Genomic DNA, 11,578 nt, shown 5'->3' with positions numbered 1-11,578 from the left:
CCGACGCCGTCGAGTTTACCGCATACAGCGGTCGAGATCGCTCGGACCGTTCACCGTGACACTGTCATAGCGACGCGAATGAATCGCCACGTGTGAGACTCCGCCGCCGCCCGTCGCTCATAACCGCTTCAGGATGCGGCGTCGGTCTTTCGCCGGCCGCGCACTGCTCGTGCTCGTGCCCGTGCTTGCGCTTCCCGTGCTCGCGGCCGTGCTCGTGCCTGTGCTCGTGCCTGTGCTCGTGCTCGTGCTCGTGCTCGTGGTCGTGGTCGTGGCGGACGCGCCGGTGTCCCCGTCTTCGGCATCGATATCTCTGTGGCTGGGTTCTCCGACCGCGACGCCGCGCCGCTCGCGCTTGGCGCACGGGCCGCCCTCCGCAGCGACTTCGTCCTGCACACACAAAAGTAAATTAATTAAATTTGAGGCGACTGAGCTTAGGCGTCTGTGATCGTAGTAAATATCGTAACGGCATTTTTATCAATATTTTATCAAAACTATTAAATATGAGTAATTCAAATTTATACAATAATTAATTTTATCAAAACTTTTAAAAATTGAAAAATATAGCGGCGTACCTGTAACGAGCGCGCGCGGCGCGGCGGGGCGCGCGTGTATGTCCGCGAGCAGCTTGGCGCGCGCGAAGTAGTCGTCGTAGCGGTCGCGCAGCAGCGCCGCCGCCTCCGCGTTGAGCGCCGACTCGGCGTTGGGCGCGATCAGCAGGCAGCGCACCGCCACCAGCGCGTGCTCCAGGCCCAGCTCCGGCCGCCAGTCGCGCTTCAGCGTGTTCACGCACACCTCGCCCGTCGCCGGCGACACGTTCGGGTGGAAGATGCGCGTCACGAAGAACGCGCGCGGGGGGCTCGCAGGGAACCCCGCGCCCAGCGCCAGCCGCACCCGGAACACGCCCCCGCAGTACGGCGTGCCGGCTGCGCCGCACCGCACCCGACATTACATTACATCATATCCTAACATCACAACGGTGACAATACCCCTACATAAATAAACATGATCAACAAAATTTGAGTATTTTTTTAACGATTTTTTATACTTCTTTGAATAAACCAAAATTGACTAGTTTCATATTTCTAACAAAATAAGTAAATATAACAGAGTATATTAAATAATAGAATAATAAGCAATATATAAGATAAGCAAAATTTATATTTGCTTAATATCTGAGATTCATGAATATCTCAACACAAACACAGTAGCCGAAGAAATAAAACACCACTACTCCAAGTACAAGACACGGCTAGTAAACCATCCTATTGTGCTGGCCAACCGACTAATGGTCCCTGACAACATACATCACCTCAAAAGGTGTATGCTACTGGAACCCGATGATTAATCAGGACCACCAAAAGAGACAATGATTCTGCTGGGAATCATACTCTACCTGTGACATAACCTTTACCACATCTGTTCATAGTTTTCAAGTGATTGCAGAATAGACACAAAAAAAAATAAGATTGTACTCAGACTGACTGGCGTATATTCATTGAGGTCCACTCCATAATAAACTAAACTAATGCAGCACTCCTACCTACTGACAGACCTTTAAGACTTTTATTATTATATAAACTGGCTTTTAAAAACAAAGTAATACAATTGAGTTTCTTCTCAATTGAATCTATATACCAAACAGTAGGGAAAAAATTAAAATTATAATGTAAAAAATTTGATGTTAATAAGCGTCTAAAATGTCCTACATGAATAAATTATTTTTTAATTTGAATTTAGACACATGCAGCACTAACAGATGCAACAAACTCAAGTATGAATATAACTCAGCTGACATGTTTGAGAAGTTGTTTTATGTAGTACACCCATCCTGCATGTGAGTGTGTGTGTAGTTAATATAGGATACTGATAACACTATTGTCTACCCGCAAACAGATGTACCATCTTGGCAGACAATGGTATGAGTGTAAAATAAAGGCAGTTAGTCAGTTGCTAACAACACCTCCCCTCTAGTGATCGTGTCAGGTCGATCTACACTATATACACCGTGGAAACCACTGTAGTTAATTTCTGGAGTTATCTCTACTACAAATGAACCCAACTTCATCTACATCCTATCATCGTTCACTGACACCTTGCCATTGTATAGCTTATAGCATGTTGCACCATCGCATTGTCATTCGTTATAATAGTCCCCATTATTAGTTATTTCCCCTTCAGCATATGTCGTAACATGAAATTATAAAATATGCCTGCGCCAACATGGCTCACGATTTGACAATAGTTGTGGACTATGTTATTATATTTCTGTACCGAGTAATCGTAATGCAAGAAAGAAGCGTACAAGTTTCAACGTTCCTTATTAAATTAAATACAAAACGTTAAAAGGAGACTCATCCCCATAGCGTTGTGTTGAGATGTAACATCGGGCCTGCCTCGCGTACGTACGTACCGGGTCCGTCGATGTGCGCCACCACGTCGGTGAAGTCGTCGTCGCGCAGCACCAGCTTGACGCCGGCGGGCGGGTTGGCCGCCAGCCGCCGCAGCTCGCGCGACACGCCGCGCAGCACCTGCGGGCACACGTTCTCCACGTTCGACATCCTGCCGCCGCCGTACTGCCGCCCTGCTCTCGCCTCGATGCGATTCACAAACCAGTCACTTCCGACGATATTTTTCACTATCACGTCCTGAACCAGCCAGCCAGCCAGCGTTGACTTCCCGCATCTAGCAAACGGATATACCGACACGTTTGCGACTCGATTACTACCACTCTCTAGTTAAATGAGATATAAATTATACACAAAAGCGTCATAAATAAATTATTACTAAGGAAAAAAAATAGATTTTACAAATGCATGGAGTGTAACGACAAATTAATTTTATTTTTTTTATGTTTTACTATGTTTTGACATTGACGTTGGCATATTCATATTCATATCAATCATGACGTCCCATCAACAAACAATCCTTTGAGCAAGTAACCACAAAACTTTAAATAAAAAGTCATATAAAGGTGCCATAATTAAAATAACAACCTAGAAGTAAACTTTGTACAAATAGTCTGCATGGGTAGTTCTCTCTCTGTAGTTTCGTAGTCTTACTCATAGCTAAATTTTAAACAGTATTTCGCTTGATAGAAAAAATGTGACAATCAAATTATTTAGTAAGTCAATATACATAATATTAGCTCTCCGGAATAGCAACCCATTAAAAATTATTATTATTTATTATATATACATAACATAAACATATTTAAACTATTGACAAAGTCGCATTACGACTTTAAATAAATTTTACTTTCTTATTAATTCTCCTAAACTCCCTGCAACTAGACAATGGTGTTGCCGCCCGCTGTCAGTAGAATCACCATAAATTTGTGGGGTTGTAAACTGTAATACGTATATTCACAGAAGGCATTGTACACCTAATTGCCTTAGAATTTTCATATATATATATATATATATAATAAAGAGGAAAAAACTAAATTAATAGACGTTTACAATAGCTTTCATAGATGAATTGCGATTATTTACAATTTACGTTAGACTTTTTATGTGATATCTAAAAATTGTCTTTGATGAATGTGAATGAACGTTGTTCCATGCCGTAAATATAAAAAAAAATCTGTTAGACATTGATCAAGATTAGACATTATAGCACAGAGTACTTTATTATATGCAAGAAACTTTATAGACGGTTTCTATAGTTTCAAAAAATAAATTAATAATATCTTCTATGTAGAAAATAGTAGTTAAATAAGATATTAATTTCCAACTGTAATGTTAAAACTGGCTATTTAGTTAATCAGGTAACTAGTCTGCTTTTTATATGTATTTTTATTGTTTTAAATCACCTGTAAAACTAGACTATATGGTGTTTGATCATGAACATTAATTCATATGCAGTACAGTTTGTGTGTATTTGATGTTAATGCCTAAGGTATATATATATACCTACCAAAAATATATCTACCCATTTCTATATTGATATTATATAGTTTTATTTTTTGCACCTTGGTTTGCATTTATTTATATACAATATTTATTCATTACACACATACAACTCTTTTCTATTTAAAATTAGTATTGAATAAAAATATGATAAAAAAGGAGCTTTTATATCACATGTTCCTTTTTTTTGTTCCAGTTAAATGTCTAGGATAGGACTGGAGTCTAGTAGGACATTGGATTTGGTATCTGCAATGACTACAAACACAGAGAATCAAAATCAAACTCTACATGAAGGGAATAAAGAAATGCCGGTTGGTACTGAAATAAGCATGTACTGCAAATATTAAGTCATTTTAACTCATAACTATTTGTGAAAATAACTGTAATTATAAAAGACTTGTTTATTGTTATTTTATCAAGTCTTTTTTTATATGGACATGGATGGATTGTGTTAAAGATGTGCCTTTATCACAAGTAATATAAGTGATAAAGTCAATGCAGTGATGACATTATATATAAACATACATTATATTTATTTAATTTTTTTACAAGACAAGCTTTTATAGTAGTTTTTTTATTAGAAGTATTAAGTATATAACATTTTAAAAGTATTTAGATAATGATTAAGACGGCGCGGTTAATTTAATCGACTCATATAAAGGGAAGCGATTCTAGCTTCTCTACTTAATCGACGACATAGCATCCTCCTCGCAGTTCAATGTCTATATATATGTGTATAATATGACCGATAGACGGGAGCGGGTCCGCGGACCGTGGCTCGCACGCAAGTTTTAATATGGAATCGAATATGCGATAGAACGGGGCGCGGACGAGAAGAGACGGCGAGGGGTTCCGCATCGAGGTGGACCTGCGGCTGGTGTTCGGCGACGCGCGCGCGCGCGTGCTGGCCTGGGTGCGGCCGCGGCGCCGCGCGCGGGCGCTGCTGCGGCGGCTGCGGCGGCTGCGGCTGCCCGGGCCCGTCGCGCTGCTCGTCGCCGGCCGCCTGCTGCCGCTCGACGAGCCGCTCGCGCTCCTCGCCCCCGGGGACACCGTGCAGTACGCCTCCTCCTCACTGTTACGCCGCGACGACCTCGGCGGTCTAGCGGTTTAGCATCCCGTTTAACTTCGGACGGCCGCAGGTTCGATTCCTCGCGGGGTATCATTATTTGTATTCTTGAGTATGATCGTTTGTATCGATCTGGGTGTTTTCTATGTACAATATGTATGTATTTACGAAAAAAAATCTAATCGTTTCAGAGTGGTCCCCTTATCGAAGGAATTGCCGATAGACTATGAATATGAAGAAGAAAGTGATTTCGATGACACTGAATATACCAGTAGCTGTGTTACCAGTGAGAATAAACGTAAACGGCATTGCTATGATTCTAAAGGTTCTACATACCCGCCTGACACCGATATAAGAAATGATAAACAATATTCTGATAATGTCTATAATGAGAAATATTTAAGTAAAAAAAAATGCATTCGGAATGGAAACAAACATGAGAATTTTAGCAATTTAATTTATAATGAATTTATAAACAATGTATGTAACAGCAGCAATAAGAGAAAGAGACACCCTAATGAGGGTATTCATCGTGAGTCAGCTGCCACGCGCACGAGAGGTCAACAGCATAATAATGACGACCGTCGCAACTCTACTACCTCGGAGAAAGCGAATCATCGCCGGTTCGACGATCACGCTTCTGAAGATACCGACCGTACCGAGGGGAACGAGAGCTCAGAGTTAAATGATAACGTTATAAACAACAAAGAAACCGATAAATTATTTATCGAAGAGCCCACCCACGACGGTCGCGGAGGCGCGGTTCCGTCGTATGCGAGTGCGGCCACACTGGCCGAGGTGAAGCGGCGCGCGCTGCAACTGCTGGAGCGGTACGAGGACGGACGCCCGCCAGGCCGGGACCACGGCCGGAGACCGGGGCAGCGGTCTGAGGATGAGCGGCCGGTACAGCGGTCTGAGGATGAGCGGCCGGTACAGCGGTCTGCGGATGAGCGGCCGGTACAGCGGTCTGAGGATGAGCGGCCGGTACAGCGGTCTGAGGATGAGCGGCCGGTACAGCGGTCTGAGGATGAGCGGCCGGTACAGCGGTCTGAGGATGAGCGGCCGGTACAGCGGGCCGGGGAGGAGCGGTCTGAGGGCGGGAGGCCACGCACTCGCCGTCGCCGCGTACGCCGCCGCCGCCAGCAGCCCGTCCCCGGGGACGTCGCCCCCGGGACGCCGCCCCCGGGGGACAGCGCGGACGGCGCCGGGGACGCCGCCCCCGGGGACAGCGCGGACGGCGCCGGGGACGCCGCCCCCGGGGACAGCGCGGACGGCGCCGGGGACGCCGCCCCCGCTCCGGTCATACGCAACGCCTCTCAGCACACCCGCCCGCCGCGTGTTGTACGATCGCTTTCGCCGACCTCCCCATACGACCCTAAAGACATATACACAATAATATTCAATAATAGTAATAATAATTAAATTCACATTTAAGTTGACAATGTAAAATAGATTGTAATCATTAAATCACAGGAACATTAACCTCTCGTTTTATTATTAACTAGCGACCCGTCCCGGCTTCGCACGGGTACAATGCTGGTACTAAACCTAAATGCCGGTACCGCCACACCGCTATGTCCCTGTATTTTAAATACTTACTAATATTATAAATGCGAAAGTAACTCTGTCTGTCTGTCTCGCTTTCACGCCAAAACTACTGAACCGATTTAAATGAAATTTGGTACACAGATAGTCCCTGAGAAAGGACAAAAACATTATGTTTGAAGCTGCTAATTAAACTTTGAAGCCGACCAAAAGGGTTGTAAGGGGGTTGAAACGGTGGATGCAAGCAATTTTTTTTTTTTATGTAAAGTTGTGTTTACGTTTGTGGCGAATCTACGGACAGCGCGTGTCAACACCGTTGCCTGGCGACACAAGAGGGAGAAAAATAACAATCCTGTCATAGCGGACCGAATCACTTCTTTTTTTTTTATATAATTTCCATTTATATTATTATTATCATTCACTACTATAAATAATATAAGAATACACATATACTAGTCTCATTCTATCATCGCTTTTCCTGCTGCTGCCTATAGAAATAGAAATAGAAAATCATTTATTCAAATAAACTTACATTGAAGCACTTTTGAATAGTCATAACATTTTTTTTTAATCTACCGCTCATTCGGAATGCTGTCTCATCACAAGAAGAACAAGCAAGAAACTTGTGTGTTGCTCTTTTAAATAATTTATTCTTACTTACAATTTAAGTTTAAGTGTGTGAATACAAACCACCGATTAGCACTAATTCAATGAAATAATAAAATAGAAAAAAAACATTCAATATACAACAACTGGTTAAACAAGTAATAAGAGAAAATAAGTCATAGTGATTAGAGCAGACCAGTTCACGAGTATGACGGATGAGCCAGCCACCACTGCGCTCGACCATATTTTAGGGAGCCCAATGACCCGGCCCACCACGCCGCCACAAGTCTGGACATTTCAGTGAGCATGACTACTCAAAACACCAGACCACGTCATAGCTACTCACAATTGCCATCTGATGGTTATATTATTCACATTTCACATAAGAATGCATGCGGCAATCAATACAAAAACCGCTACGCTTTCATATTTCTAAAATAATTGAATCAAGAAAGCAATGAGATAAACAAATTATAACGTTGTATGCTAATAAACTAATTATTTACTTGATATGTTGTCGTCTATGAATTCGTCTATCCTGTAATAGGCTTTCTTACACAAAAATTGTTTAATATAAGATTTTATAATAAACTGCCAGAATCTGCACTAAATCTGACAGAGAGGCAATTCAAATCTTATATTAAACAATTTTTATTGCGTAAGTTTCTATTTGTACAGTCTTTAAGTTTTTTAAAACTCTCTAAATTCTTCCGTGTATACATGATATTCTCATAAATGTATTGTGAAGTAACGGTGAGGATATTTGAATCTTTAAAACACTGACGTAATGACTCTCTTGAACCCATACCATAAATAGAACGTATGGCTCTCTTTTGTAAAATAAATATAGTATTTATATCGGCTGCTTTACCCCACAGCAGTATACCATATGACATAATGCTATGGAAATAACTAAAGTATACAAGTTTAGCCGTCGCCACGTCTGTTAATTGCCTAATTCTTCTAATTGCATATACAGCAGAACTGAGTCTATGGGCCAATTTTGAAATATGGGGCCCCCATTGTAATTTCGAGTCCACTGTTATACCTAAAAAAACTGTATCATTAACAAAAAATTTACTATTTCATCATTAAGCAATAACTGTGTATTTATTGGTCTTACATTAGGAAGTGTAAATTTTATACACTTTGTTTTGCTGGAATTTAATAATAGGTTATTACATGTTGTTCGGGTTGTACCGAAACTATAAAGATTCTGATAGGTAAAACTGATAAATGATACTGATAGAAACTTGATTAAAACTGTATATTGAAACTTAAAATATAACTGATTAATGATTGTAATGAGTACGCGCGGCGTCCTTGATGACCGAATGCGAACTGATTTTAATGAAATGTGAAATGTAAAATAAAATGTTAATGTTGCGAAATAATGTACGATGCTAGCTCGTACATATTCCCGGGCGCGAAAGAAGATGTGAAGGGGGATGCTGTGGTTGTGACCTTAATTACTACTTACAAGATGATGTACAATTGTTTCTTTCAGATGCTAATGATTTTGTTAGTAAATCGAGTGATTTATCAAGATGATATAATACAATACAAAAGCTATGACATACGCCATCCCTAACGCGCGTGTGTAGACACGCGTTAGGGATGGCGTACACTGATCTTAGCACAGACGCTGTGCTTCTGTTTTGCTCTAAGACACGCGCACTTTCTCTCGTATTCACTGATATCACGGGTACTTCACTTATTTTCTACACAGACACACACACTAACACTAACACTAACACTGATCGTTGGCGGGGGAGCGCCCGACTCCACCGCCGCTGGCACCATAGGCGCCCGCTTGCAGCATCACCATCCAAGAACTGGAAATCCGGTCACTATCATAGCAACTGAAGCCATCCTAATTTAATTATTAAATTGAGGACGAAAATGTGGTGAAGTTGCTTTATTTTCCACGAACAATTTAGGACGTCCAAATGTCTTTTTGACAGTTTGATAGACTACACTGTCACATTCACTAACACTATCACTGTTTGCTGTTTCCATCGCACGGGGTTGGGGGCAGAGCTGGCCATGCCAACCGCCACAGTCGGCGATGCTGTGCTCGTCGAAGGGACCTTCCAATTGCGTAATCGACGCAATGTATAGATTACGCCGACTAACACCATCACGGCGATAATTATATAAATTAAAGTATAGTGATGTACGTCATGATAAGTTATGTGATCTGATAGTACGGGTTCGTTCTCTTTCATGAACTTAATTCTTTCTCCAATTTCTGTGAGTTGCTGACTTTCCGAATTCGATATGTCATTCCACTCGTCATGAGGAATAGATATGTTAATGATGTGGTTTATCGGTGCGACTGTGGGTGAGTATATATCTGGTGATAACTTTAATTTATTTGAATGCTGATAATGTGATGTAACAGTGAAATTATCGGTTTTGATGATGCATCCACTGTCTATAGTGCTCAATCCCTCATAAGTGAGCATATGTACGGTAACCTGATCCCCACACATTGTTCGTACTTGACACTGATTGCAACAATTATTAAGTTCACTGCTTTCTTCCCACATATTTTCGCATTTGCTAGTGAACGTTTTGCAAGTGGAATTTTCTGATTCACAAAATTCTTGATTTGTATTAATTTGATATATAGGTTTTTTTTTTTTTATGGCACTAATTTCGCGTTCTAAACTTATAATATGTTGATTTATCATTTTATGTTGCTGAGTCATAGTATTTTCTGTCCGCTTTAAGATGTACTCAGCCTCCATGATCGATGTTTGATTTTTCCAGATTGTCTCGTAGTAAAGTAATGTCCATCTCATACTTTTCGGCGAATCTTTGATCCAATACTCCGAATAGGAACTGGCGATGTAACCGACACCGTCGATAAGACCGCGGCGACGCCGCCTTGCGGATTGCACCTGACTTCTCCCAGGATTCAAAAATATGTGTTATTAGCGCTACACCTGCGTCAGTGGTAGACTTGCCGGCGGTGAAACCATATTGCTGACTGTGAAGCAGTCCGTTAACCCTGAAGTGTTGTAACATTTGATTTAACATTATCTTTTCAAACACCTTACTTAGAACTGGCAAAATAGATATAGGTCTATAACTACATCTTTTGTTGCTGTTATTATTTTATTACCACAATTTAATGCAAATTGATTATAGGCTAATTTAGATCTTCCAGTTTATTTATTTATAATGCCCCAGATGGTTTTAATTTTGTCAGAAGACTGGTTAATTTGTTTATTAATATATATTAGATTTAGCCATAATACAAACAATAATAACGATATATACTAAATAGATATATTTATTTATTTATTAAAGGAAAACCAAGGCTATTCAAGTACATCTCACACTAATAACAATAGACTAATTCTTAAAAAAAAAAAAAAAAAAAAAAATTACATCACTACGTATAAAGGCATTATAAAGTTAACAGAGAGAGAATATGAAATTAATTAACAAGAGTACAGTAACAAATAGTAAATTTATAGAAATATATACATATACATGATTTTCAATAGTAATTAATTGTTATTTAAAGAAGGGCTAACTTAGTTGGTGATTTAATATTAAATAAAAAAAAAAAAATATATATATATATATATATCTATATTGTTTTAGATAGTTTATTAAAAAAAAAAAAAATTGTTGCTAGCTCGCCAGAGAAATGAATTCTGCTTATAGTTCGATGACACTAGGGGAACAGATAGGAGAGGATTGTGCCTTGTTGATACTCGTGGTACATTAATGGACGTGGTACATTATATATGCATATAATAGATGAACACTGGATATATATAACAATCTACCCGCTAAACGTTGCAATGCCAGATGACAGCGTCAAATGGCGTCAATATAATCGCATTATTGACAGGTGACGTCATTTTTCACTACATTACATACGAAAATCGTTGAAACGAAGTTAGATAATTAGCCCACAGAAACCTTGAACTGTTCCTCGTTCCTGCCCGTAATATAATATACAAACTTTAAGGAATCTTATTATTCTTTCTATATTCGGTATCGGTATTCTTTCGCATCTTTAAGGTATCTCAGGACTAGAACAGCTGCAACTGTGGCAACCGGTTTACAGTCTTCAGAGGAAACAAACCTTCATTGCGATATTCTGATATTCTGACGTAATAGACGAATCCACCGCACGTGTTAGATGGCGCCAACCTAGCCTGCTTTTCGGCTGGAGAGGACCACAAAATCCGATCCTCCAAAGTTGCCGGTCCCAAGCCCGGATAAATAGCGAGGGTCTTTGTATACAGTATATGTATGTATATTATAAAATAACTTACAAGTAGTGTCATATTTATATTAATATATCCTTCTTCTCTTTCAAACTATCATATTTATTTCAATCAGCTGCACCTAGTAGGTGAGGCTGCAGCACATATGTATATATATTGTATCAATAGTGTATTTATAAATAAAATGTGCCTGGGCAAGC

The 11,578-nt window shown here is 40.4% G+C and overlaps 2 protein-coding genes across 2 annotated transcripts; one reads left to right on the top strand and one right to left on the bottom strand.

The window, feature by feature from the left end:
- Positions 1 to 64: 64 nt before the first annotated feature.
- Positions 65 to 2,750, bottom strand: LOC131841008 (ubiquitin-conjugating enzyme E2 S-like). The gene is made up of 3 exons (XM_059189238.1): positions 2,411 to 2,750; positions 573 to 923; positions 65 to 387 (listed from the first exon to the last, which is right to left on the bottom strand). The coding sequence occupies exons 1-3, from the start codon at positions 2,556 to 2,558 to the stop codon at positions 65 to 67; spliced, it is 822 nt and encodes a 273-aa protein (XP_059045221.1). The 5' UTR covers positions 2,559 to 2,750.
- Positions 2,751 to 4,107: 1,357 nt separating this feature from the next.
- LOC131841007 (uncharacterized) lies at positions 4,108 to 6,443 on the top strand. Its single transcript, XM_059189237.1, has 3 exons — positions 4,108 to 4,219; positions 4,726 to 4,964; positions 5,046 to 6,443. Exons 1-3 carry the CDS (start codon positions 4,109 to 4,111, stop codon positions 6,394 to 6,396), a joined length of 1,701 nt encoding a protein of 566 aa, XP_059045220.1. The 5' UTR covers position 4,108; the 3' UTR covers positions 6,397 to 6,443.
- The last annotated feature ends 5,135 nt before the right edge of the window (positions 6,444 to 11,578 follow it).

Source organism: Achroia grisella, unplaced genomic scaffold, assembly GCF_030625045.1.
Source record: "Achroia grisella isolate CSIRO2021 unplaced genomic scaffold, CSIRO_AGI_Agris_v1 utg157, whole genome shotgun sequence".
Lineage (NCBI taxonomy): Eukaryota > Metazoa > Arthropoda > Insecta > Lepidoptera > Pyralidae > Achroia > Achroia grisella.
This window is presented reverse-complemented; position numbering and strand designations above follow the sequence as displayed.

What these genes read in the sequence shown, in the direction of transcription:
- LOC131841007 (XM_059189237.1), top strand. Translation starts at nt 4,109, where the DNA reads ATGTCTAGGATAGGACTGGAGTCTAGTAGGACATTGGATTTGGTATCT. An exon ending in AAGGGAATAAAGAAATGCCG is followed by an intron (nt 4,220 to 4,725) that starts GTTGGTACTGAA and finishes AATATGCGATAG; the next exon opens with AACGGGGCGCGGACGAGAAG. An exon ending in GCCCCCGGGGACACCGTGCA is followed by an intron (nt 4,965 to 5,045) that starts GTACGCCTCCTC and finishes TCGGACGGCCGC; the next exon opens with AGGTTCGATTCCTCGCGGGG.
- LOC131841008 (XM_059189238.1), bottom strand. Translation starts at nt 2,558, where the DNA reads ATGTCGAACGTGGAGAACGTGTGCCCGCAGGTGCTGCGCGGCGTGTCG. An exon ending in GGCGCACATCGACGGACCCG is followed by an intron (nt 924 to 2,410) that starts GTACGTACGTAC and finishes GGTGCGGCGCAG; the next exon opens with CCGGCACGCCGTACTGCGGG. An exon ending in GCCGCGCGCGCTCGTTACAG is followed by an intron (nt 388 to 572) that starts GTACGCCGCTAT and finishes TTGTGTGTGCAG; the next exon opens with GACGAAGTCGCTGCGGAGGG.